The 25,110-nt window shown below is 39.4% G+C and overlaps 1 protein-coding gene and 1 long non-coding RNA gene across 5 annotated transcripts in view; one reads left to right on the forward strand and one right to left on the reverse strand.

Annotated features, from left to right (window-relative positions):
* Positions 1–25,110, forward strand: part of LOC131257007 (homogentisate phytyltransferase 1, chloroplastic-like) — a 74,173-nt gene that overhangs the window by 46,500 nt on the left and 2,563 nt on the right. The window contains exons 2-10 of one of the 4 annotated variants that reach the window (XM_058258157.1): positions 11,931–12,232; positions 12,636–12,719; positions 12,821–12,895; positions 13,416–13,499; positions 13,998–14,087; positions 22,652–22,753; positions 23,256–23,351; positions 24,700–24,771; positions 24,859–24,954. In XM_058258157.1, the coding sequence (XP_058114140.1) occupies positions 11,931–12,232; positions 12,636–12,719; positions 12,821–12,895; positions 13,416–13,499; positions 13,998–14,087; positions 22,652–22,753; positions 23,256–23,351; positions 24,700–24,771; positions 24,859–24,954 (1,001 nt within the window). The remainder of the gene's footprint in view (positions 1–11,930; positions 12,233–12,635; positions 12,720–12,820; positions 12,896–13,415; positions 13,500–13,997; positions 14,088–22,651; positions 22,754–23,255; positions 23,352–24,699; positions 24,772–24,858; positions 24,955–25,110) is intronic. The other 3 variants (XM_058258159.1, XM_058258160.1, XM_058258158.1) reach the window with 3 other exon arrangements.
* Positions 16,950–21,233, reverse strand: LOC131257008 (uncharacterized). The gene is made up of 2 exons (XR_009177044.1): positions 20,887–21,233; positions 16,950–18,119 (listed from the first exon to the last, which is right to left on the reverse strand). It is a non-coding gene; the product is annotated as an uncharacterized LOC131257008 (long non-coding RNA).

The raw sequence follows: 25,110 nt of genomic DNA on the forward strand, positions 1-25,110 counted from the left end.
TTCATCAGGGAAGAATGACAGTGGCTGAATATGAGAACCGATTCACAGAGCTAGCCAGATATGCTCCACTAATCCTAGCAGACGAGCCGATGAGAATGCGGCAATTTTCTGAGGGTCTGTGGCCCAATATCCGTATAAAGATGTATTACACTATCATTCCCAACTATGCTGAGCTAGTGAACATGTCCCTGCGAGCTGAGTAGGATGGAGACAGATTGTCTCGTACACGTTTACCAATGGGCCCAAGTCCTCCACCTGAATTGTCGAACCGATCATTTCTCGGCAAGAGGCCACGTGTAGATTTGCCTCCCAGGCTTATGGCTCCGCCAACCTAGCAGAGGCGATTAGACCTTTAGTGCACCTACTGTAAGAAGATGGGCCATAACGAGCCCTTTTGCTTTACTAAGATGAGAGACAACGACTTTGTGCCACCTCGGAAGATCAACCGCCAACTGCCACAAGTTATTTCAGCTCCGCCTCTACAATCTATGCCACCAGTACAGCCGTACAACCGACCTCCCGTATCCTGAAATAGGCTGCCTCAATGACCTATGGCAGCACAACCCAATCGTTCTCAACAAGCGCATGTACATACACTTGCAGCTGAAGCATCTGAGTCAGTAACTGCAGTGCCTTTAGCCTTTGAAGTCACAGCTTACATTTAAGGTACACCTGTATTTTTGTTGGTGGACACCGAGTCCACTATTTCGATGATATCATACTCTGTAGTCAAGCGTTTGGGGTTGAATACCACCCTTATGGTTGGGGTGAGAGTTATCGCAGCAGAGGAACTTTTACTAACGCCACTAAGCTATGTAGGAATTGCTTAATAGACTTAGGAAGCAGGGTGGTGTGCATTGACCAGATTGTTACCACGATATACCATTACGACGTCATCCTCGGCATGGATTGGCTCACTGAAATGAAGGCAGAGATCGATTATGAAACCAGATTAGTGACAGCTCATGGGCATGAGGGCACAACCTTCACTTTCCCTGTTCAGGGCAGTTGCCCTTTCCGTGTCCGTTGTTACGTTTTCTTATTGAGAAATGTTGGGGGTCTAACACTTGGGAACATGCCAGTAGTTCAAGACTTCATGGACATATTCAGAAAGATCCCTGGGCTACCTTCTCAGTGTGAGATCGATTTTACCATTGACCTAGTGCCTAGTGTGACACCTATCTCTTTACCAACGTATCATATGCCTGCATGTGAAATGGAGGAGTTGAGGACACAAATTGATGATCTAATGAATTCAAGTTTCATACGACCGAGCGTATCTCCTTGGGGAGCCCCTGTGTTGTTTCTAAAGAAGAATGACGGATCACTGCAGTTGTGTATTGATTATCACAAATTGAATCATGTCACAGTCAAGAACAAGTATCCTCTGCCCAAGATAGATGACCTATTTGACCAATTAAAGGGAGCACAATATTTCTCTAAAATCGACCTACAGTCCGGGTACCATCAGTTGTGTGTCAGAAATGAAGACATGCAGAAAACAGCATTCAGAACCAGTTTTGGGCACTATAGTTCCTCGTGATGCCATTCGGACTTACAAATGTACCGGCTGTGTTCATAGACCTCATGAATCGGGTGTTTCGACCATATCTGTACCAATTCGTCATCGTGTTTATAAATGACATCTTCATATACTCCGCAAGTCTAAAGGATCGCGAAGAACACTTGCGAGCAGTCTTCGATACTCTCAGGAATAATCAATTATTCGCACAATACCAGAAATGCAACTTCTGAAAGAAAGAAGTCAAGTTTCTAGGGCACGTGGTTTCCAAGGAAGGACTAGCCGTGGACCTTGCCAAGGTGGTCGTGGTTCAGGACTGGGACCAGCCCGATTCAATTACAGAAGTGAGGAGTTTTCTTGGACTTGCCAGCTCTTATCACTGTTTCATTAAGAATTTTTCCAAGATAGTCGGGTCGTTGTCTTAACTCACTTGGAAGGATCTTAAGTTTACTTGGAACGAGAAAGTAGAAGCAGCCTTTCAGGAATTAAAGGACAAGCTAACGTCCACACCCGTGCTAGTATTGCCAGAGCAAGATATACTATATACACCGATGCATCTCATGTTGATTTGGGTTGTGTACTTATGCAAAAGGATAGAGTGTTGCTTATACATCGCGACAGTTGAGGAAACACGAAGAAAACTACCCCACGCACGACCTGAAATTAGTGGCAGTCATTTTCGCATTAAAGCTCTGGAGACATTACCTCTACAGGGAGGAGTTCGAACTCTTTTGCGATCACAAAAGCCTTAAGTACATCTTTACTCAGAGAGACCTGAACATGAGGCAACGACGTTGGATGAAAACCTTGAAAGACTTCAAGTTTGAGGTCTCATGCCATCCTAATAAGGCCAACCTTGTGGCCGATGCATTGAGCGCAAGAAGATAATAGAATTTGTAGCTCCACTGATGATAGAAGAGTGGAATATGAAAGAGTTTGTGTGAGACTTCGAACAAAAGCTTACAGTAGAGGAGCTGTTCGAGAGCGTCGCACGTATCCATGTACAACCACTTATTGATGATCGAATCATTGTGGCTCAGAAAGAAGATGAACTGTTAGTAAAGATGAGAGAATGAGCAAGTGACAATGAGGAATCTGAATGGAGGATTGACTTAGATGGAGGTCTGAGATATCGTGGCCATCTATGCGTCCCGAATCTCCATGACTTGAGAAGGAAAGTCCTAAAAGCCGCTCACAATTCAAAGATGACAATGCATCCTGGCAGTACGAAGATGTATCGAGGCATGAAGCATTCGTACTGATGGGACACATGAAGGCCCACATAGCAGATTATGTATCCCGTTGTCTCACATGCCACCTGGTCAAGGCCGAACATCACCGACCTCCTGATTTACTTCAACCCATGCCCATAACTGAATGGAAATGGGATTTCATATTTATGGATTTCATTTTCGGGTTACCAAAGGCGAGAAGGGGGCATGACTTTATTTAGGTGATTGTGGACCGATTGACAAAATCAGTCAATTTCCTCCTGATCAAAATTTCTAACTCCGCAGATGATTTAGCCAAGCTGTACATCAAGGAGATTGTACGGGTGCATGGAGTGCCTATGGAGATTGTGTTGGATCGAAACACACGATTCACGTCCATTTTATAGATTCAAATCTAGGAAGTAATGAGAGTGAAATTGAAGTTCAGTACTGCATTCCACCCATAGACCGATGGGCAGACGGAGCGGGTAAATCAGGTATTAGAAGATATGTTGTGAGCGTGTGTGCTTGATTTCAAGGACAGTTGGGATGACTGTCTCCCCTATGCCAAGTTTGCTTATAACAACAACTTCCAAACGAGCATTGGCGTGGCTCTCCACGAAGCCTTATACGAGTGCCCATGTCGAGCACTGCATTGTTGGGCAGAAGTTGGCGAGAAGAGTTTGATTGGCTCAGATTTAGTACAGGCAACCTCAGAGAAGATTGACATTATTAGATGTCGACTTCTTGCTGCACAGAGTAGACAGAAGAGTTACGCCGATACAAGACGGCGACATCTAGAATTTGAAGATGGAGACCATGTATTCCTTAAGATTTTTCCAATGAAGGGAGTCCTTCGATTTGACAAGAAAGGGAAACTCACGCCAAGATTCATTGGCCCATTCCAGATTCTAGACCGAGTAGGTGTGGTGGCATATCGCCTCCCTTTGCCCACATCACTCGCAGGCGTGCACAATATATTCCACATATCAATGTTGAAGAAATATGTTCCTGACCCTTCCCATATTATCAAATAGGAGCAAGTACAGTTGTGTGAAGATGCTACCTATATACTGTGACCAACACATATTCTTAATAGGAAGGAATAAGTGCTACGCAACAAGGTTATCCCACTTGTGAAGGTATTGTGGACGCACCATACTGAGGAAGAGCTACTTAGGAAACAGAAGTCGATGTCTATAAGAACTACCCTCAGATCCTCGAGGAGTACGAAAAGGTACTAATTTCGGGGATGAAAATTTTCTTTAAGGGGGGTAGATTGTCACATCTCGAAAAAATTCGTACAAAGGCCCAAGTACCACCTCAGGCAGAAATCCCTAAGGACCGTATTCTATAGAAAATTAGACGAAAATTAATTAAGTATTAAACTGAATTAATCGGTGGATTAGCTTGCACCACTATATATATAAATGGCAAGACCCAAACCCGTCAAAATCACTAACTCATCGCTACTTAAAGACCTAAGAGAAATCTCAAAAGTTGGTTGCTCTCGGGAGCGCGTTGAAACTTCGTATCGGACCTGGACCGCATGTCGAAAGTCCAATGACCGCGATTGACAACCATCATGGGAATCAAGCCCAGATAGTATCCAGAAACTCACAACTTGAGCCCTGAGCAAAGTGTGTGAGAAACGCGAATACCTTTGGAAAATGCATTGAAACTTAAGTGAATTAAGTCATTGGCTTGCGGGCGAAATTGAAGATTTCAGACTGTCAGTTTCTGACCAAACTTCACCCATGGATCAGGAAAATTTTCCTACACATATCTGTATTCTTATGGCCCTGATCGAGCGACAATGACTGTTGATCTGACACGGGTCCTCCGCGGTCAATCCGCTAATCCAATCGTACCAAAATCATAACCTAGCTTAAATCCATAGTCAGAGAACTTGCTCCATACTGTAATGGACCTCCAGATGAGTCCAGTTTGCCCGAAATAGGCACCCTTTGGCTGTAACCTAAGTATTCCATGGCCCTAGGTCCATTTACACCAGTTCTGGGCCTATATAATGCCCTTAAACCACCCCATTCCCATTTCCTACGAATTTCTCTAACCCTAGGAGAGAGAAGAGAGAAAAGAGGAGAAAAGAGTGAGGAGAAGAGAGAGAGATAGGGAGATCATTGCTGGGATTCATTCTCACTACTCCACGGGCTGAATCACCTCTCCCGTTTCGCTACACCATCATTTTCAACTACGATTTGGGTAAGAAATCCTAACCCTAATCTTGATTTAGGAATCCAAATAGAGTACTCGACGAAATAGCTAACCTATTTCAATGTTTAGGTAACCGTTGTTCTGTATTCGGGAACGTAGGATTCGAACCGAGTTCGAAACGAGTATTCCGACGAAAGGTGCGGACTATAAACGTTTAGGTTATGGTTTTCAAGGCTTTCAATATCAGCAATGATTTATGTCTGACTTAAATGCTGCCATATGATCTTAGTTATGATGTTTTTGATAATTATACATGTGTGAACTATGTTGCATATAAGATGCATTCCATGTGTTTGCTGAAATGTTTGAATGAGTGTGCAATCTTGATTTGTGCTTGTCAAGATTTCTAATCTAAGATCCATGTATGTTATATGCTTTATAACCAATGTTGTGCAATGAATTGCTATAGTGCATGTCGTAACTAATTTAGTCTATGTATTTAGTAAGGTGTAGTTTAAGTGTTTGATAAAATGTCTGAATGAGAAGTTATTGATGAATTGTATTTAATAAGGGTATTGAGATAGGATTCTCAATTTACCTTATCCATATATGTAGTTTCCTTCACGTACTCTTAATCTTGCTACGTAATTTATAAATAAAATGCAAGTGCTTAGTGATATATTTAATGTGTTGATAAAATGCTCAAATGAGTGTTGTATTTGGATTGTTCGTTAAATGCTTATATGATTATTACATGTATTCACGTGCTACATCTGAGAAAGATTGTGACTACAACATGGTCCGGGCAATCGGTAATGATTCCTGTTTGAGTGGCCGAACTAGCTTCGCCATAGTAGATATGTTCGATGAATCCGGGTTGTACGACGATTATCGACAGTGGTTAGGCTACATGGAGTGCTTGTGCACTCCATGTCGATTAAGTCGGCATGCGCCCTTACCAGTCGAACTTGTCAAATAACCCGATTGGCCTATTGTGCATTTACCATGTATGGACATCACTGCTTGAATCTATGGTACCACTTACCAATGTAAAGACCCGTTTCAACCATGGTACCACAATCCACTAAGACTCATGAGTCGGGCATGATGGTATGGGACACCGTGGTTGAGCTGTCGGCCTACGCTGGGGTGCCGAGCCTCCCCGTAGTGACCAGTGAGCAACCCAAACTCGTGAGCCGAATATGGTGGTATGGGATACTGTATTCGAGTTGCCAGCCTGCGCTGAGGTGACGAGTCTCCCCGTAGTGACCTCAAGTATAAACTCTCGAATTTGCCTATTCACTGCTTTCATTAAGAGTGATGCCCTACAACTTGCCTATCGTATGTGATTAACTAAGATTGACGACCCTAGATGGATTTTCGTTTGGGTCAATGATGAAAAGGGAGGTACCATAGCTTTCCGAATCTACTGTATGAATTTGCCTAATTAAGTACTTGGCTAACATGACCATGCACCACATTGCATGTGCTTTGGCGTGGAAGGGCACGTTTAGGGAGTTTGTCATGTGCGAATGGTTGACAGAGTCGCTTGTGAGGGAGCTTCATGTGAGGGCATGCATCATTACAGCATACCATCCCTGCATTAACAAGAGTACTTAGGATATGATTTTTGTACTACTTTATCATTGCTGCTTGACTGAATTGATAACATGTTAACCTTTGCCTTATAATACCACTGAGTTGATCACTCACTCCCACTCTGGGACAGTATTTTAAAACACCAACTAGACTCTGTTGTAGATGTAGGTGTCGACGGAGTCTATGCCGCTGATTTGGATTTCATAGACGAGGAGGAGGAATTCTCCTACATTCAGCTGTTAGGCGGGTCTATGTAGACCTCGTGTTAATTTGACAGGATCACAGGGTTATATGGATTAGTTAGACACTTATATTTTGACATTTTGTATATTTTGGAACAAAACATGTATATATTTAGCCCGGTAATATAATCATACTCTAGAGGTTGTGAAACATGTATACACTTTATATATTTATCTCAATCTTCCGCTTACTTAATTACATTAACTCTGGAGTATGATATGCTGATTTAGTATAATCTCTCTCATGTTTAATGTACTAATATGGACAACATTTAAACATCATTATCTATGTTGCATAAGTGATGTGTTGGATCTCGGGAGTCAAGCTTTGCTCGACCCTTGAAATCCAGGGCGTTACACTTAAATTCACCTTGCAACACAAACGTGAGTAGAATAGAACATTAAGCTGATTTGTGTTCATAAAACTAAGATATAAATGGGGAAAATTATGCATTATTTGAGTCTCAACAGTGATGTTCTCACCATATCCAAATATGGCTATCACAATAACGAGTGAGTTTTAGATAAAGAGGCCTTATTCCACATAAATTTTCAGTGAGATTGATTCACTAGTTACAATGAGAATGATGATGGGTAGGTATTTATGGGCAATGATATTGCATGTAAGGTTGTTGGAATCAGTTCGATGCACATCAAGAGATGGGGAGAAGCGCATCCTTATAGATGTGAGACACGTTCTTGACATCAGGAAAAATCTTATCTCTCTTGGGGCATTAAAGGTACTTGGATGTAAGTTTACTGGTTTTGATCGAGTCCTTAAATATTCTAAAGGGGCACTTGTAATGACAGAAGCATAGCGGAATAGAAATCTTTACATATTGATCAAGATACCATATCGGGTGGAGCTGCAGCGTTTATAGCGGAGTCGACATCGGCACGTTTGTGGGATGAGCGCCTAGGTCACATGAGTGAGTGTGGTATGAATGTGTATGAGGAAGGCAACATGACTTTAAAATTGATCCACATAAGCACGAATTCGGTTGACATGCTTACTAAGGTAGTTCCTATAGAGAAGTTCGGGTTTTGTACAACTTCTCTGAGCTTGGCGAAGACTTAATGAAGAATGATTGTTCATGAGAAGTGGTAACGAAGTTATGATGGAAGGCAATTAGAGATGGTGATAGTAGAGGAGAAATGTAATATGAAGATTGAATCCATGGTGGAGATTGTTGAATAGATGTCTTCAATCTATGTAGAATCAACGGACACCGATTGATTTGCAACCATGCTTGATCGATCGACAGTAATTCGAATAAATCTTTTTTATTCTCTGAACAATTTTGGACTAGTTCGATTGCTTAAGCTTTGGTATGCTCAATCAATCAAAGGATGCTTGATCAGTGTCGATCAATCGCACTTAATCAACATCATGCAGGAGGCAGGTCAGGATATTCAAGCGGTGAGATTTGATTGAGTTATATATATATATATATATATATATATATATATATATATATATATATATATATATATATATATATATATATGTCGGGTGTAATCGAGTAGGGTATGAAGAAGACAATCCTAAGGGTTCTAGAGAAGAAAATCTAGAGTTTTGGGAGATTCAAATGGGGTTTTCATCATTGTAAGTGCTTCACCTCTTGTAACATCACTTCATAGTGTATCTTTTATCGTTTTGTGCTGTGGTTTTTTCCCATGAGGGTTTTACCACAAATTTTGTATGTTCTCTGCGTGTTTGGTTTACGTTTAATTTCTTCCTGTTTGATTGAATTTGGATTTATGTTCACACCCCAAGTGTAGGGTTGCGATGTAGTAATAATCTCGGTAAGACTAAGGTCGAATCCACAGAGACTGAACCTTATACGGAATCTGAAAGTAACTAGAACTAGAACTAGAAGAAGATGTAATCTAATCAAGAAAATTTAAGAGAATAATGATGAATAAATTTAACTAAAACTTGTAAAATTTAAAGGTGGTAAACTAGGGTGCCAAGGATCCACTTGTAGAGATCAGGGAGATCTATGCTTGATTCAAGAACGCAACTAGATTTAGAGTTCTATCTTCATCCAGTTGGAATATATTTCATTAAAACCAATCTGAACTTCCTTTGATCCAGTTCTCAAGAGATGAGAGGTATGAGAATTAGAATTGATTCCATCACAAAACCATGCCCATGAGACAAAGTAAACAACAAAATTTAACCAATTTACAGCCAATCTCAGGGAATTATGAATGTTAGGAAGGGTTCCATCATCCAACCATATCCATGAGACGATGGTGAACAACGGGATTCCCAAGTTCACAATCCTAATAAGGAAAAGAACATGCTCAAAGCTATCGCAGATCCATTGTAATTTAAGTCACAATAAACCATTAAAAACTGAAAGCATTCCTATTAATCAAACTAGAATCAAAATTAGTTCAACTTAACATGAATCAAAGCATAAAAATCAACCCATCACACTACAAGCTTCACCTCTTAGCTTTACCTAAGAGGTTAAGCTTATCACAGACATGATTAAGCTAAAGATCTCTTAAAAACATAAAGGAAAAAAAGAAACTAAAGAAGAAAAGGGAAGAACTCTATGGCCAGCTCATGCTCCACTTCCAAGAATATGCCTCCACGGCTACCCGTCTAAGGATTATGCCCTCTCCTCTCTCATGTCCCTCCTTTTATAGGCACTGGGGGTTGGTGCTGGACGGTTCTAGAAACTGCCTACGAAGGCTCTTTATGCAACACCTATCTTGTTTCGCAAGTCTCTGTTTCTGATGCGGCGAAATCGTGGAGACGGCTTGCGCATGATCGAGATTGGGTTGGCCACTCGTTCAGTCCTTCAAATCCGACTTCTTAGACGAAATCGGGATCCCCATTGCAAGTGTTTGGATGGTCTGGATTGCCACCTTGATTCATGGGTGGGCCATCTAACATGTCCAGTCATCCGATCATTCCGGGTTCCTTGCTTCTTGCGTAACGCTGTGGACGGGTTGGTTTCGCGTAACCGATGGAGTCCATTGATCGATTGTTGAAACGTGATCCATCCCGACCACAAATCTCATGTTGTCTAGTTAGGCTATTACCTCAAATTTGGGGTATATCCTCTGATCAGGTAGCCTACAATTGACGTAGAAAGTGGGGTAAAACCATCTTTAAATCTAGGTTTTGTTGCCCGCTGTCGCAGCATGCGGAAGGACACTGTTTAGATGTTTTGTTTAAAAAATAGGTGGGGCCCACTTCTGATGACATTATCGGAGATTTACTCCGCTTATCATCTTCTTAGTAACATGTAAGCCCATAGGTCAAAGTATGAAGTAAATCTGAACTCTATGTGAGCTACGTCATCCACCTGTGATGAGGCACTACCCACCGTTGAAGCAAACCTCTATTCTCCCTTAGGTGCATGCATATGGAGTTTGTTTATTTATAAATTTGCCACTCTTTCTTCTAGTAACTTCTGTCATTCGTTCATCCCTACTGCACTGTCCAAAAGAAGTGAAATTTTACCAAAAATCCTCATTTCTCAAGATCTTTCAACTGGTTAAATTTGGCCCCAATCTGCCAAGGATGGCCGAGATGGTCCTTTAGTGGCTAATATACTCCGTTGGACCACTTCTACAAAGATCCGAGGGATGAAATTTTACGTGTACGGTTAATTTATGGCCCTCAGGCCAGATATAAAGTTTTAAGCCAAACGGATGGTGGGAACCCTGTGATCCTGCATTCTGGATGACTTTCAAGCCCCTTTGGACCCAATCACTTGATTTTCTTGGATCTTTAGCGTGTAAATTCTTCGATCTCGATCCCTTGGGGTATGTCCCTTGCCTTGGTAATTCTTAAGCTTTAAATTCATGCTTTTAATACCTTTTTCAATCCAAGCTTCCTAAATTCACCTTACACCACAAACATGATTAAAATAAGACGTTAAACATTATCATGTTCGTAAAATCAAGTATTAACTGGGGTCTAATATGCAATATTTGACCCTTAACAATTTACTTCCGCATAATCTCTAATAACACATTCGGTACATGTAATGTATATGCATGAAATAATGTGCTCCTGCATACACCGAAGTAAGGTTAAGCTTTCCTTATATTTATTCTACTTTTTTGAAAAGGCGTTATCCTTGCCTTATTGCGTGCATAAATTAGGAAAACTATAGACAAACTATATATCTCCAACAATTTCTTCCATGCAAAACTTTATTTACATCCAAACTGCCTTTAATACTTGAGCCTCATTGAGGATAGCTTATTTCTTAAAAAAGGCGGAATAAAATGAGGATACTTTATCCCAAGACTGATAAACATGGAACACAATGTTTCATGCACATTTTCCAAATATGCCTCATGTGCCACCATTAATGTTCAACCAACCCCCACATGTGCCTCACATGCCACCGTCAATCTTCAAGTGCCTAACATATATAAATGAGCACTAGTGGCATAAGTTCACATGTGCCACCATCCCTCTTTAAACTCCCCACATCTGTGACATACCCCAAGTCCATTTTCATTCCTTATTTCATAGTGTTTGACAAACAATGAAACAAAATAGCTAGTCCATGAAAATATAACCCACATCACCCATCCAAGGCAGCATGACCTAGATAGCCTCTTCGATCGGCATGTAATGTTGCCTATAATCAAAGATTGCTACATTAATGAAAATAGGGTCTAATAAATAATTTCTTTAAAAAAGCATATCTAAATCTTTTTAGATCAGGAGGTCCACATCTAGAAGGTATGTTGAGGATTTTAGGGGGGACTTTTGGATACCTAATATTGGAAAGGAAATAGGAAGTATCTCCAAAAACCTAAAGAATAAGGTTTACATGGGTCTTATATAATTGATGAAAACTATATAGCATGTGCTCCATTTATTTATTTATTTTTATGGATTAAACATGGCCAACATTGATATTTTGATGATGAGGGCATGCATTGATATTTTTCATGTTCATGAAATGTGGCCTATATCACATTCTAATAAATTGTAATTTAATTTTATTTTTTTTTAAGTTTCATATAACATTATCAGAGTTAATATATCAGATCAAGAACATTTATATTCGTGCCTTCCCTAAATTATTGAGATTAAAAGGTATAATGTCACAAATGGTTAGAGCACCCAATGTATTTGCATTGCCATTTTCGATTTACATTTGAGAATGATCAATAGATGATTTGTAATTTTTATAGGTTGGATCACACAATTTCAAGTGCCAAAGGATCACATCTATCATGTCCATTGCAAATCCTGTCTTGATAAGCCCATCATGGCCAATCGTCCAAGAATTTTTTATTCAACAATGGATCTACAATATTCAATGAAGTCCGGGATTCAACAAAAAAAAATCAGAAAATCCTACATTCATGCAACATTAGACCATGAAAATGGAAATGAACCTGAGGTTGTTCATTTGAAAGGATTTTGGGAAAACGTTCGGAACAAGTTAAATACCTTCTATGGTTTCTATAGGCTCTTTCCTATCATTGGTACGGTAAGTGTCAATGCATTAAAACCTCTAAATGAAGTTATTATGATCTGTTGAGTATGATTGAAAAGGAGAAATGAGTAATGATGTGGGATACTTGTGTGAGATTTAGCCCATTTTATCTGGTGGGACCCATCATGATCAGGGCCTAGTCCTGAAAATCAGGTTGGTCCACTAACCAGTTGGACTACACATGTACCAAAAATATTGATGGTCTGAAAAGAGGAAAATGAAGAAGAAGAAGAAAATGATGAGTGATTTACCTTACACGTGTTGCCAATATCTAGGATAGTGCATTTCACAGTGGGGCCCACCTGATGAATGGTCCCATACATTTTCTGTTGCATCTCTATTTTGAAAGAGGCTGTGAGCTTCTTGGAATTTATATTCATCTTCCTTTTGGATTCAGATCCTAGGAGTAATATCAGCTTCTCTGCTTCCAATTGAAAGCGTGGCCGATCTTTCTCCAACATTTCTTGTGGGTCTGTTGAAGGTATTGTATATGACCGATAGAGCAGTGCATTTCTCTTTTTCTTTTTCGTTTCCTTTTTTTTTTTTCATAAATCTCTAACACAATCAAATTCAATGTTATAGGCATTGATACCATCAACTTTAATGATCATGTATGTTATTACTGTAAATCAGCTCTACGACGTTGAAATAGACAAGGTGGGCTTTTCATAAATTTCAATTTTCAATACATCGATACTATTTTACTAGCAGGCACTGTAGTAAATTACATGAATTTCATATTAATTGTTGTTTTTTCTTTCTTTATCATTTTCCTTAAGAAAAACTAGGCCCAAATTACCAGCCACTTCATTCAGTGAAGAGAAGCATTCTAGACACATGGGACCAACCTTCCAATGATGATTGTTTCTTAGGTAGACCATGATCTTGATGGACAATGGACTAAAGTATCCTATACAGAAAAATACCAGCAATTTCACCACACATTGTTAGATTTTCATCTTGACTATGCATTCACAGGCCAATTATTGAATGACTAGGATTCTACCATGGGGGTGTTCCTCATAGAGAATGGTTGGATCATTAAATGATGAGTTGCACCTGTATGTGAACTGACTCGAATTTAAATGCCAGTAATTGGGGCCCATGATTGTATATTTCATCTTTTGTTAATGGCATGTTATGGTCTTAATTGATGGATGATATTCTTCTTCTTCAGATTAACAAGCCTTATCTTCCACTTGCTTCTGGTGAATTGTCAATGGCCGCTGGAATAGCGTTGACTGTCATCTCTGCTTCTCTGGTATTTCATCTTGCGAGTACTAAACATCTGTACCATAAGTTCTATATGAAACCTGGAGTTTTAGTTCATTTTTTGCATGAAAATCTTAAACATACTGCCATTGTAGGTGCCCTGGCCCAAAGCATGTCTGATTAGCTGATGGCCCAAATCTCAAGCTTGTCTGATCAGCTGGTGGGCCATACATGTACATTGAGTGTGGGCCATCAGTCATATCCTTTTGTTTCCATTTCTCTGGCACATGCATGGCTCACATGATGAGCAGACTGGCCTGATCTCTGGACCAGGGTGTCCACACAGTAGCGCTTGCATGATCTGCAAGTTTCTAACATCTACTACATGCTTATGCATGTTCAGCAGCAATTACTGTCATTTCTATGAGTAGTGTGTTAAGTAATGATCTGTAAAGCCGGCTAAAAGGTTATGATGATTATGATGATGGTGACAATGAGTGAAGTTACGCTTTTTTTATATGCTCTAATATTTCATTCATCATTTCAGAGTATTGCAATGGCCTTCATGTTTCAGTCCCCTCCACTTCTTTGGGCCATGCTTCTTAAGTTCCTGTTCGGAACTGCATATTCAGTTGATGTAAGACCATTTATTAATCTTTCGTTTTACTTTGCCATGATTTAGAAAGGAAGTATAGGTAGCCAATGTCATTTGCAGTTCATATAAGATGGAAACAAAGGGTAACCGTGCCTTGGTTATTTTACAGACTTCTTTAATATTTGACAAAAAAGAACTAGTAGTAAATGAATGCGCATTTATCAGCCGTTGCCTCTAAATATGATGGGAAAGAATCTAGAATGTATTCCAAAATGAGAATTTTAAAATTCCGTTCTATAATACATTTCAGATTCCTACTTATCATATTTTAACTCTTCAAATCGAGATCGAGCTACCCCTCTTCTTCTCCTCAGAGAATTGAAAGTCTAACATATTTAATTTATGCATTTATAACAGGTTTTCTTCACATTATGTTTTAAAAAACATATTTTACTCACCAACCATCTATGTGAATCAATGTGATGTAGGACAATTAACCACTTGCTCTAAAAGTTCGAACTGTTAAAGCATGGTGAATTAATCCATTTATCTCATAGCCCAGGCCCCACATCTCATGGGTTAGGACCTTGGCCGAACCCCCTTTGTGGGCCCCAAATCACGTGGGTACCGCCTCCAACAGGTTGCCCACCTCAAGTGTGTCCCCACATCCCACAGGCTACCCCACTTGAGCCTAGTGTGAAATGCACATTAATCACCCCCGGTGAGGAGTCTCGAACACGAGACCTCCCCCGTGGGCCCTGCCCACCCCGAGTGTGCCCTTGCATCCCACAGGCAACCCCACTCGAGCCCTGTGTGAAAATGCTCTTCCCCTGCATCCCACATGAAAGTTATTATTATTATTTTTTTTCTCTTTTTGAATCATCACAATCATCTAGGCCTTACCCCAATTAATTGGTGTCGGCTACATGAATCCTATTCTGCTATTCCACTCTAGACCACAGTTAGATCATCAAGTCTAAGACCCTAGCATGAGTTTGGAATGCCATAGTGTTTGGATTCATGATGAAAGTTATGGCATGAGTTCGACTCCGGCTTCCAACCTATGTCTGTTCATGGAATGAGGTTGCCTAGAGCAAAAGGAAGCTTATTCTATGGTGGTTATCCATTGCGAAGGTGGTTTGGTCTCTATGGTTATCCACAGGCAACCCCACTCGAGCCCTGTATGAAAATGCTCCTACATTACAATGAAAGTCATTTTTTTTTTCTCTTTTTGAATCATCGTAATCATCTAGGCCTTACCCCAATTAATTGGTGTTGGCTACATGAATCCTATTTTGCTATTCCACTCCAGACCATAGTTAGATCATCAAGTCTAAGACCCTAGCCTGAGTTTGGAATGCCATAGTGTTTGGATTCAGGATGAAAGTTATGGCATGAGTTCGACTCCGGCTTCCAACCTGACACATCCTTTATCTAGACTGAGGAGCAGCAATGAGAGCACAAAACTCCCACAATCTCATTGTAATTATAGACTATTACATAGGTTGATTACAATCCAGTGCTATCTAATAATCTATTACATTGGTTGATTACAATCCCGGGCACTACCAAGCGATGAAATATAAACATTCCAAGGCCCAAGAAAATCTTCCCTTTTCCAGCCCTTCAATTGAGGCAAACTCAAAGCACATTCCGTGACCTGCTCCTTAATCTGAGGAAAAACCTTCTCTGTTGTCTCCATTATATTGTTGAAGACCCTATTGCTCCTCATCTCTCCCAAGAGACCAAACCACCTTCGCAATGGATAACCACCATAGAATAAGCTTCCTTTTGCTCTAGGCAACCTCATTCCATGAATAGACGTGGGCGCCAAGAACTTGGTTCAATACCCAATGAAATCATAATATTGCTAACTGACTCTCATATATTTAATTTAGACAAAAAGGGCAACATGTGTGATCATCGTTGCTTTATTGCGAAAAATGGTCCATGGTAAGAATTTTCTCTCTTGCCACTAGCCACATGAACAGAACCACTTTCGAGGTGGGGGGTGTGAGGGTAGTGTACAAGGCCACATGTAAAATAATGCAGCCCACTGGTTCTGTGCATTTGGATATATATGCAGCCATGAGCGATTGAGCTTGTCAAGGAACAGCTGCTTAATAGGTCCTGACTATTAAGAAGAAATCAATCAAATAATGCATATCTTCAGGTTTCCACATAATCAAATTAGCAGATTGAGAGAAGCACTTCAGATTTCTCATGAAAGTAGAATACTTTCATGAACAAACACTTGATTGTTAGAAGAAGTGGAGAATAGATCTCTTGGCCAATTGGGTTGACCAAGATCATTCAACCACTTTATTCTAACATTAAGATGTGGCAAACCCTGAAATTAGACCATTTCCTCAAGCTAAAGTGGAGAAAAGATGATTCTGCTGTGAACATGAACTATCATCCTACACATGATTTATTGGACCATTTCCTCAAGCTAAAGTAGATAACACAAAGATAGCTGCAACTTACAGTTAATATATTGGAAATGCACATCCTACAATCATATCCCATAAAAATTAAAATTAAAATTAAATTTTTTTTTTTAAAAAAAGAACATATTTCTTTAGATCATCAATGCATCAAAAGTTAGAAACGATAGTTGATTTCTACTTTCTAAAGAAGTTTGCACCCCTGAAACTCAGCCTACCACAAAGATTTATTGGGCCAACAAACAAACAAAAATGGAGTCCATTTGGCAGTCCCCAAATTCAGGTTTTAGCTGTTATGATGCATGGAAATGTCTCACTGTGACATGCTCAGAATTTTTAATAACAAATAGGAGAAGTGTCCTTTTTACATTTACATGAATACACAAGCAATGCAGATTAAATATGGATGCTTGATCCAGAATCAATTTTCAGTCCAAAGCACTGCAGGATCTTAATAGAATTTTCCAACCTTTAGAATGGGCAGATTATATTCTCTTTTTAAGCTTAAAATCTGATCAGTCCATACACATAGATTTTCAGCTAAAACCAAACAAACAACTAAAATATAATTTTCTTAAGATTTGCTAATTTAACTTCACTTGCAGCAAGCTTTAATAAAAGGAAAATCAGGTAGTCGTGCCCTAGAGCCACTGATGATATACAACCTTTTCACGGTGTTGACAAACATCCTACAATCTGAATATGGCTTCAAATCATCTTGAGAAATATTTTCTTTCCCAATCCTCCTCAATCTGAATAAATTTTTTTTCCGATCCTCCTCAATCTGACTAAAACTACTATAACTCTCAGCAGTAGGCTGATCTATTGACATGTACAGGTTGGTCTCCATTACACATGGCCAAACCACCTAAGTCAAATTTCCCTCTTATGATTACCTATTGGTGCTACTCCAAACTTCACTTGAAAAGAGTCCGTGTTATAAAACAGAAAAATATCAATCAAATAAATAATATACTGCATAGAAAAAGCATAGCAAGACCTAGTAAGAGTGATACCTACATGACTAGCAAGCATGTACCACAGCTAATAGTATGTGGCATCAACTGTTTCCAAATCACAACCTGGGAATATATTGAAGTAAGACAATGAAGCATAGGGTATAACACACCACAAGATAAATGGCTTAAAGAACCAATTGATTGCTAAGAGAAAGTATAGCTGGCCTGATGATTGGACCGGCCTATTCTCAGGCCAAGGCATCTACATGGTGGGACCCACCTCATGGACAGCTTCATTTAAACATCCAATAAATGTCCACCAATTCCGTTGAGGAATGATTTACACCAGTTACCTGATGAGCATTAGCATTGATGTATTTTGAATCTGCCAACTAATATACAGAAAATAGATAGTTGGACCTGATTGATAATTCACCCTGCCTCAAATCTTTAGTGTGCACATACTTATGTTACATTCAATTCTACCATTGATGTGCTGCTTTCTTTAAAGAGTGCATCAAATGAAAATTAGTAGAGCCAAAACAGGGCATGACCCATCCATGATCTGTCCCAATAGTCCAAGGGTCAAGAAAGTTGAACCCCTAGGCTGCACTTGAACAAACTGAAAAGTGTGCATATGATCGCTGGCTAAGCATTGCCTATATTTCCTTCACAAAGCAAAGCATGCATTATTAACAGATCAAACAAAGATAAAAAAATCAAGAATAAATCGTCAATCTAGCACTTGGAAAAAAAGATCCCATACTCAAAACACATGAGCCATAATGTTTTTAACTACTATTATATCTCTAAACAGTCTCAAAAAAGGCCAGCCCACTACCCAAAACAAAATCTCTCCACAAAGCATCTATAAAATTCACAAACAGAAACTGAATGCCATGCTGCATCCCTACTTTCATTTCCGATATATTAGGGCTAATGGTGGTGGTGGTGACTATGAAAACCAAAGGATAGAATTGATCTCTTATTGTTACTTGACAGTTCTATAACCATTTGAATGCTCTACTTTGGCATAGGCCTAAGGAACAAAATTTACTACAGAACTCTACAACCATTCAAAATATTCTAAGCTATGCATATTACCATGTAGTGTAGACCACTCTACAATTCTCTAACTTTCTCTATAAAACTGTATATTATTTCAGATGTCTCTGCAAACACACTGCTAAGTCTATTAAATGAGCCAAAGAAATGGTTGAATCCCTGCACTAGTTTTCACACTAGTGACATAACTCTAAATGGCACCAATCGAGTGGTCCTAAACTCCCTCTTAATGACATGGAAGAGGAGTTTCACATTCATCCATCTCAAATGAGGCACTTAAATACAGCCATCAGAACCATCTTTTTGCCGGATGAACCATATCTCTAAGAAAACAGTCCTAACTATCTGATTTGGACTGAACAGAGCTCACTCTATATTGGCCCTACATCAACTGTCATGAGTTTTGGTGGTGAGTGATACCGTATGTCAAAACCATTTTTTAATCCATTTGCCTACATGTAGGGAAACTGATGCAAGTTGCCTAATTTAGGGCAAAGCTCACTCAACATAACTCACAGGGATTAATTTAAGGAAAAGAATTTAGGCAGAAAAGCTAGGCAATTCATATCAACTGATGCCTATGTAGATAAGAATCTGATGTTTCTAGCCAAGCTAGCAGCTCTCCTTCTTCCAGCTGAGAGAGAGGAATCGATTGAAATCTCAAATCAAAAATAAAATGGATTTCAAGGCATAAATAGTGAAATCAAAATCGATTCCGATTTTGAATTTCAGTTTTTTTTTTTTTTTTTTTTTTTTTTTAAAATGACAACACCTAAGCAGGAAAGCAAATAGATGCTTGAAGCCCTCTAGGCACTGCAACATGATATTCCCCACTCGTTAAAACATCCATACCTGGTAAAATAATCAGCTAGATGACACCTTGGTAGATAGAAAGAACCTTTAGAGTATTTCGTGATACAGCCGACCACACCCAAATGCAAGGGACCATGGTAATGAAGGGCAAAACCAGAACGTTATCTGTTGGTGACAATAAAATGAAGATTATAACTACCTGTGCTAGGAAAAAAATGCCCTTTCAGATGCTTAGAGGTTTCCAAATGCCAGAGGAAAACTAAACTACATTATATATATATATATATATAATCAATATAAAAAAAAACAAGAGATTTTCTTGTAACATAATGCCGAAGGGCAGGAAAAAGAGTCTAAAAGAGAATGACTGGTAACTAGAAGAATCTCTAACCTGTCCATCTCCTCCTATTGCCTGAAAGTAAACAAAATGCAGATAAACTTTCATCATAAAAGTGCATCAATGATTGTTTACTTAAATACCCAAACTATGTGCCATCATCTCAAGACATAATTCATAAAAATGGAAGGTTTCAAAGAAGGCATGGTCAACAACCTTCTCACATAGTGTTTGGCTGCATGTGGCAGAATATGATTGTGGCTCGGAATGTGGATGCATCATGAACCAAAAACTTATTTGAAAATACTTGGACATTGCATGTGGCATGCAAGCACTTCAAATGAAATAGTCCAAATTGTAAGGTCGCATTTTAGATGCACCGTGAACCAAAAAACTACACTTATTTAATCAGTTTATTTCGAGTTAATGCATGCCTTGTGTACAAGCTTTGAATGCATACATATCAAGCATCATACTTTGCAATTGATGGCAAGCTCAAATCAGATTTTTATGCCAAAAGATCACTTGATGCCAAGCTAAGATCTCACATCCCAATACATGTGCCCAAGTGGATGTGCATGCGTGTAAGAAATACTACTAAACATTCTTTAAGGAATTTAATCAAACATATGATGTGCAAGTGTAAGATGTTCTAAAGAGTGACCTGAAATTTGTGGTATGGTGTTGAACCTGAAATTTTCAAGGAGTCGATACAACCCATTGCCAACCTTATGCAGGTGGGTAGAATTCTAGCTACCAATCTTAAGCCACTGCATCTCCAATAAACAATGGAACAAATGAAGTATGCCATATCTACAATGGGGCCAACCATTTATGTCAAACACCCACATCAATTAGCCAATGCTTAACCTTCAAACCCAAGATTAAAAACTTATTTTCTTTAATCCTAAAATCCTCACATCCCCGATTCCTAAAAACCCTAATTTGTAAAATCAGAAAATCCCCAATTTTAAAAGTCTTCAAATCTCCAACTAGTTAGGGATTGGACAAGACAAATCCCTAATGAGGAATTTGACAATACAAATCCCTAAAAAGGGATTCGACAATGTAAATCCCTAACTAGGGATTCGACAATACACATCCCCAATTAGGGATTTCTTATACAAATCCCTCATTAGGGATTCGACAATGCATATCCCTAATCAAGTATTATAAATTGCAAAAAGCAACAACGAGAAGGGAAAAACCTTACATCATACCTGAGAATCAAAGATTTACGAGCAGCAGAAGGCCGAACTGCAGTGGAGGGCCGAGGAGATAGAGAGAGAGAGAGGGCTAGGGTTTTGAGGGAGGGAGAGAGAGAGAGAGAGAGAGAGAGAGAGAGAGAGAGAGAGCAGAAGGAGATCAGGGAGAGAGAGGCGGAGAGAGAGAGAGATCGAGAGAGAGAGGGAGATGGAGAGGGAGAGCGAGCGGAGAGGGAGAGGTAGAGAGAGATCGAGAGAGGGAGGGAGAGAGAAAGGGAGAGCAAGAGGGAGAGTAGGCGCGCGGAGAGGGAGAGGCAGGGAGAGATCGAGGGAGAGAGAGAGAGAGAGAGAGAGAGAGAGAGAGAGAGTCGGGATGGAGAGAGAGAGCGTCGGGAGGGGGGAAAAATTGGTTAGGGTTTTGGTACGTATGGTATTTATACCCGATCACTGACCGACGCCTAATTTTAATTAGCACCGGTAAACCAGCGACGCACATTGTCGGCTAAGCCGGCTTTTGTTGTAGTGTCTCCCTTGCAAGTGAGCATTCGATAACATGATAGAGCTGAGAACTTCTGGGTTGCACCACAAATCTGCCACTGATTGATTAGGCAAACATCTTACAACCATTTAACTAACACTAGGTTGAGATCACTAATCCAATGGGTTTCAATGTTGATGGACAATGACCCAAAATTTATCTATGATTGGAGACTCCCAACCCTTTGGTTTATTACAAATAGAAAGAAAATGTCACAGTGGTGCACATTCTGTGGGGCCCAATTCTTCTCTCCTCAATTTCTTTCTTCTTTTTTCGCTCTACTGGTATGCGTGAAAAATAACTCAAAGATTTTCATCTCATCTCATCTCATTGCTAGAACAAATGATACAAACATGCATATATAATGTTTTAGTGACACTTCTACACTACTTCTACAAAACCATCTTAGAGACATTTATTGTGGATTTTCTTAATCTCTGATCCACATGAATTTACATTTCATACACAGAAACTCAACACGCGTTAACTTTAAACATCAGCACCTCACTCCTTACACTCTGCTTATATTTTCCATGCATTGTAATAAGTTTAATTTCCAACACATTCAATTGAAAAGGCCAATAATTAGGTGGCTAGGATCTTCTAATCTGGGACATTATAGGTTCATGGTCCCTTGTGGGGCTCTCATCAAATCAGCAGTCAGGATCATGGAGCCATGGAATCGCACAAATCGCAAACTGAAAACCTGAGGTCTTTATGTTAGATAAACCATGATAAAACCTCACAATGTTTGTTAATCAGTTCTTTCCGAATTTCGATCCATTTCTATTCCCTGATGACTTTGGAGAATTTTTGTGTTGTTAAGGTGTATGTAAAAGATTTTCAAGGTTGAGTTTAGGTGTGTTTTGCTCATTGTTATTTCAAGAGTGAATAAAAAATATTCGCAATTTTGGTATTTCTACTCTTGGTAGAGTTTCCAAAAATTTGCAATTCGGTCGCTTTTGTATCGTAATGGAAAGGAAAAGCTATAATTCATATCCATACAAGTACAGTGTCATGATTTTTGGAAATTCTACCAGAGTAAAAATCCCAAAAATCTTTGAATTATCGTTCTCACAGTAGTAGCCTAATATAACCTTAATAGATGTGCTTTAGCTCATGAAAATTGAAACTAGTCACAGAATTAATTTTCCAACAAAGCTATCGTTTCTTGTGTTCTTTTACATGGTATTGTATTCATATTTAATTTCTTTTATTTCTTGCTTCCATCTGGATACTCAGCTTCCATATCTACGGTGGAAACAATCTGCATTTCTAGCCATCTTGTGCATACTGTCTGTACGAGCCGTCATTATGCCGATAGCAGTATACATGCACATACAGGTAGGATTTGTTCTTCACTTTTGTCTTACTATAATTGATTATCACATTGCCTGCATTGTTCGACAAGAAATACTAGTTCCAGACACATCTGCAAGTGCCCATGTGGTATGTATGCTAGGTCCTTGCTGTTCATCAGGCAGCCCAAGTAAAAAAAAAACTGTCCCAATGAACATCAAGCTAGGTGGGCGGTGGGCCAGACATAAGTTGAATGCAGCTTCTTGTTACCCTGGTCCTTAAATTTTTTTTTCGGGGTGTTCACGTGCTCACTTGGTGACTTGACCGACTGATTTGTGGTCTAGGGTTCATGTGCCATGGAGCAAACCAGATGAACAGCCCGAATCCTTCACAAATGTACTGGTTGGCACGCATTCGATGCATGTTTTATGCTCTTGGTGATCGTGCGCATTCGCAAGGGGCATGCTTCCTCGTGTTTTTTTATTTTTATTTTTATGTATGCATTAGTTCCACCTAACAATACTTCAATGATTTGATAAATTTTCAGATGCATACATTGGGAAGGCCATTCGCCATTTCAAGGTCATTGGTATTTACAGTTGTTTCCTTGTGCTTCATCACAATAGTTATATCATTAGTCAAGGTAAAATTCATAGCCATAGTTATATTTATGTGTAGACATCACACCCAACAAATAGTGTACCTATCTTGAATTGAAATATTAGATGACCTGTGAGCTTGGAATCTCTACCCAACCAACCTAAAACTCAATTCACAATAAGGCCATGGGTCCCCACTGGGCGATTGAACTTCATAGGTAAATTTGGAAAGCAAACCCCATTCAGTGGCAATGATGTCACCACTCCATGCCATTTATGTTGAGATAACTAGAAAGAGGCAAGAAATAACTCGCAATAGGATTGGGCTGGGTGCGATTAGGGAAGCCTAGTGCTTCCTCTCATGATATATTTTGTGCGGTTTTCTTTTCGTCTTTGCCATGATAGGCTCCCCCAGCTTTTGGTCCTGGGCAGCCCGAATGACATTCTGTCATTGATATAGTGAAATGAAAATCGTCATTCTATTAAAAAATAAAAAATAAAACTCACAAAAGGAATGAGAGTGAGAGTGAGAGTGAGTGTAGAGAAAAGACTAAGAGTGTGTCCCCCATCCAAACCAGTTCATATTGCATCCAAGCCATCTCTACTGTTCAAGATTGACAGCGTAGAGCCGAGATCCGAGATCTACAATCATCTCCTCTCAGGAGGAGTGTTCTAGCTCTTCCCTCCTCTCACTTCTTCACATGCATGGGCAACAATCCGGCCATCCATTTATCTTTTGTTGTTCACATTTTACATATCTCCCCTCTCCTACATCCCTACGTTTAGAGTTCGAGTAAACCTTGATTGTATGCTTTACATCTTACCGAACTTTCAAATCCTGGTGTATCAAAAGTCAAGTCTTGCTTTAAACTTTTTTTTTTTTTTTTAATACATTTGCATACTATATTCATTCTTTTATATATATATATATATATATATATATATATATATGATCTCCATCAATCCAAGATCAAGTAAGCAAAAAGTGAGAGACGCATCAGCCACCATTTTAGGCAATTGGGGCCCTGGTTCAGTGATCAAGACCACTGATATGATGTCCCACAGTGGGTAGACTTTACACCAAACATTTGTGTCCTGAAAACAGATAGTTATGAAAGAAAATACAACAATTGTCCACATTCAACAAAGGCAAAAGATTGAGTGACTAGGATCTTCCGTACGTGTTGATTTTTGAGACATGGTCCATAAAGGCAGGGTCCATCATGTCAACAGTCTGGATCGCTAAATCATGTGCCCCGGCCATTTGTGCGATAAGCTGAGTACAGTTAGTATTCCTACAATAATACATTATTTCACAGCCAAAGGATCAACTATTCTAGAAAAGGCAATCGATACATAAGTATGAAATCTTATTTAGATTTCAATAAGCAGGACATTCCTGATGTTGAAGGAGATAAAAGCTTCGGTGTCAAATCATTAAGCATCCGAATAGGCAAAGAACGGGTTAGAAGAGACTCTCCGCTCCATTTCTTAGCTAGCTTAACCATTTCCAATGCAAAATCATGGTTGATGTTTGTTTGATTGGAACAGGTATTTTGGTTATGCATTAGTCTCTTGTTAACAGGATATTGTGCAGCCATGGTGATAGGAGCTTCTTCTTCATCTATATACAATAAGCTCATTACGGTATGTGATTCCCTTCACATAACAATGTTATGCAATCATGCATTTCACACTCGCACACACACCTAAAGGCCTTTTTTCTTTTTCTTTTTTAAATGGAAAGGTGGTAGTACATTATTAAAACTCTATTCGAGAAGTGCCGTGATGGGATGAAAAAGC

The sequence above is a fragment of the Magnolia sinica genome, chromosome 9, assembly GCF_029962835.1.
Source record: "Magnolia sinica isolate HGM2019 chromosome 9, MsV1, whole genome shotgun sequence".
Classification (NCBI taxonomy): domain Eukaryota; kingdom Viridiplantae; phylum Streptophyta; class Magnoliopsida; order Magnoliales; family Magnoliaceae; genus Magnolia; species Magnolia sinica.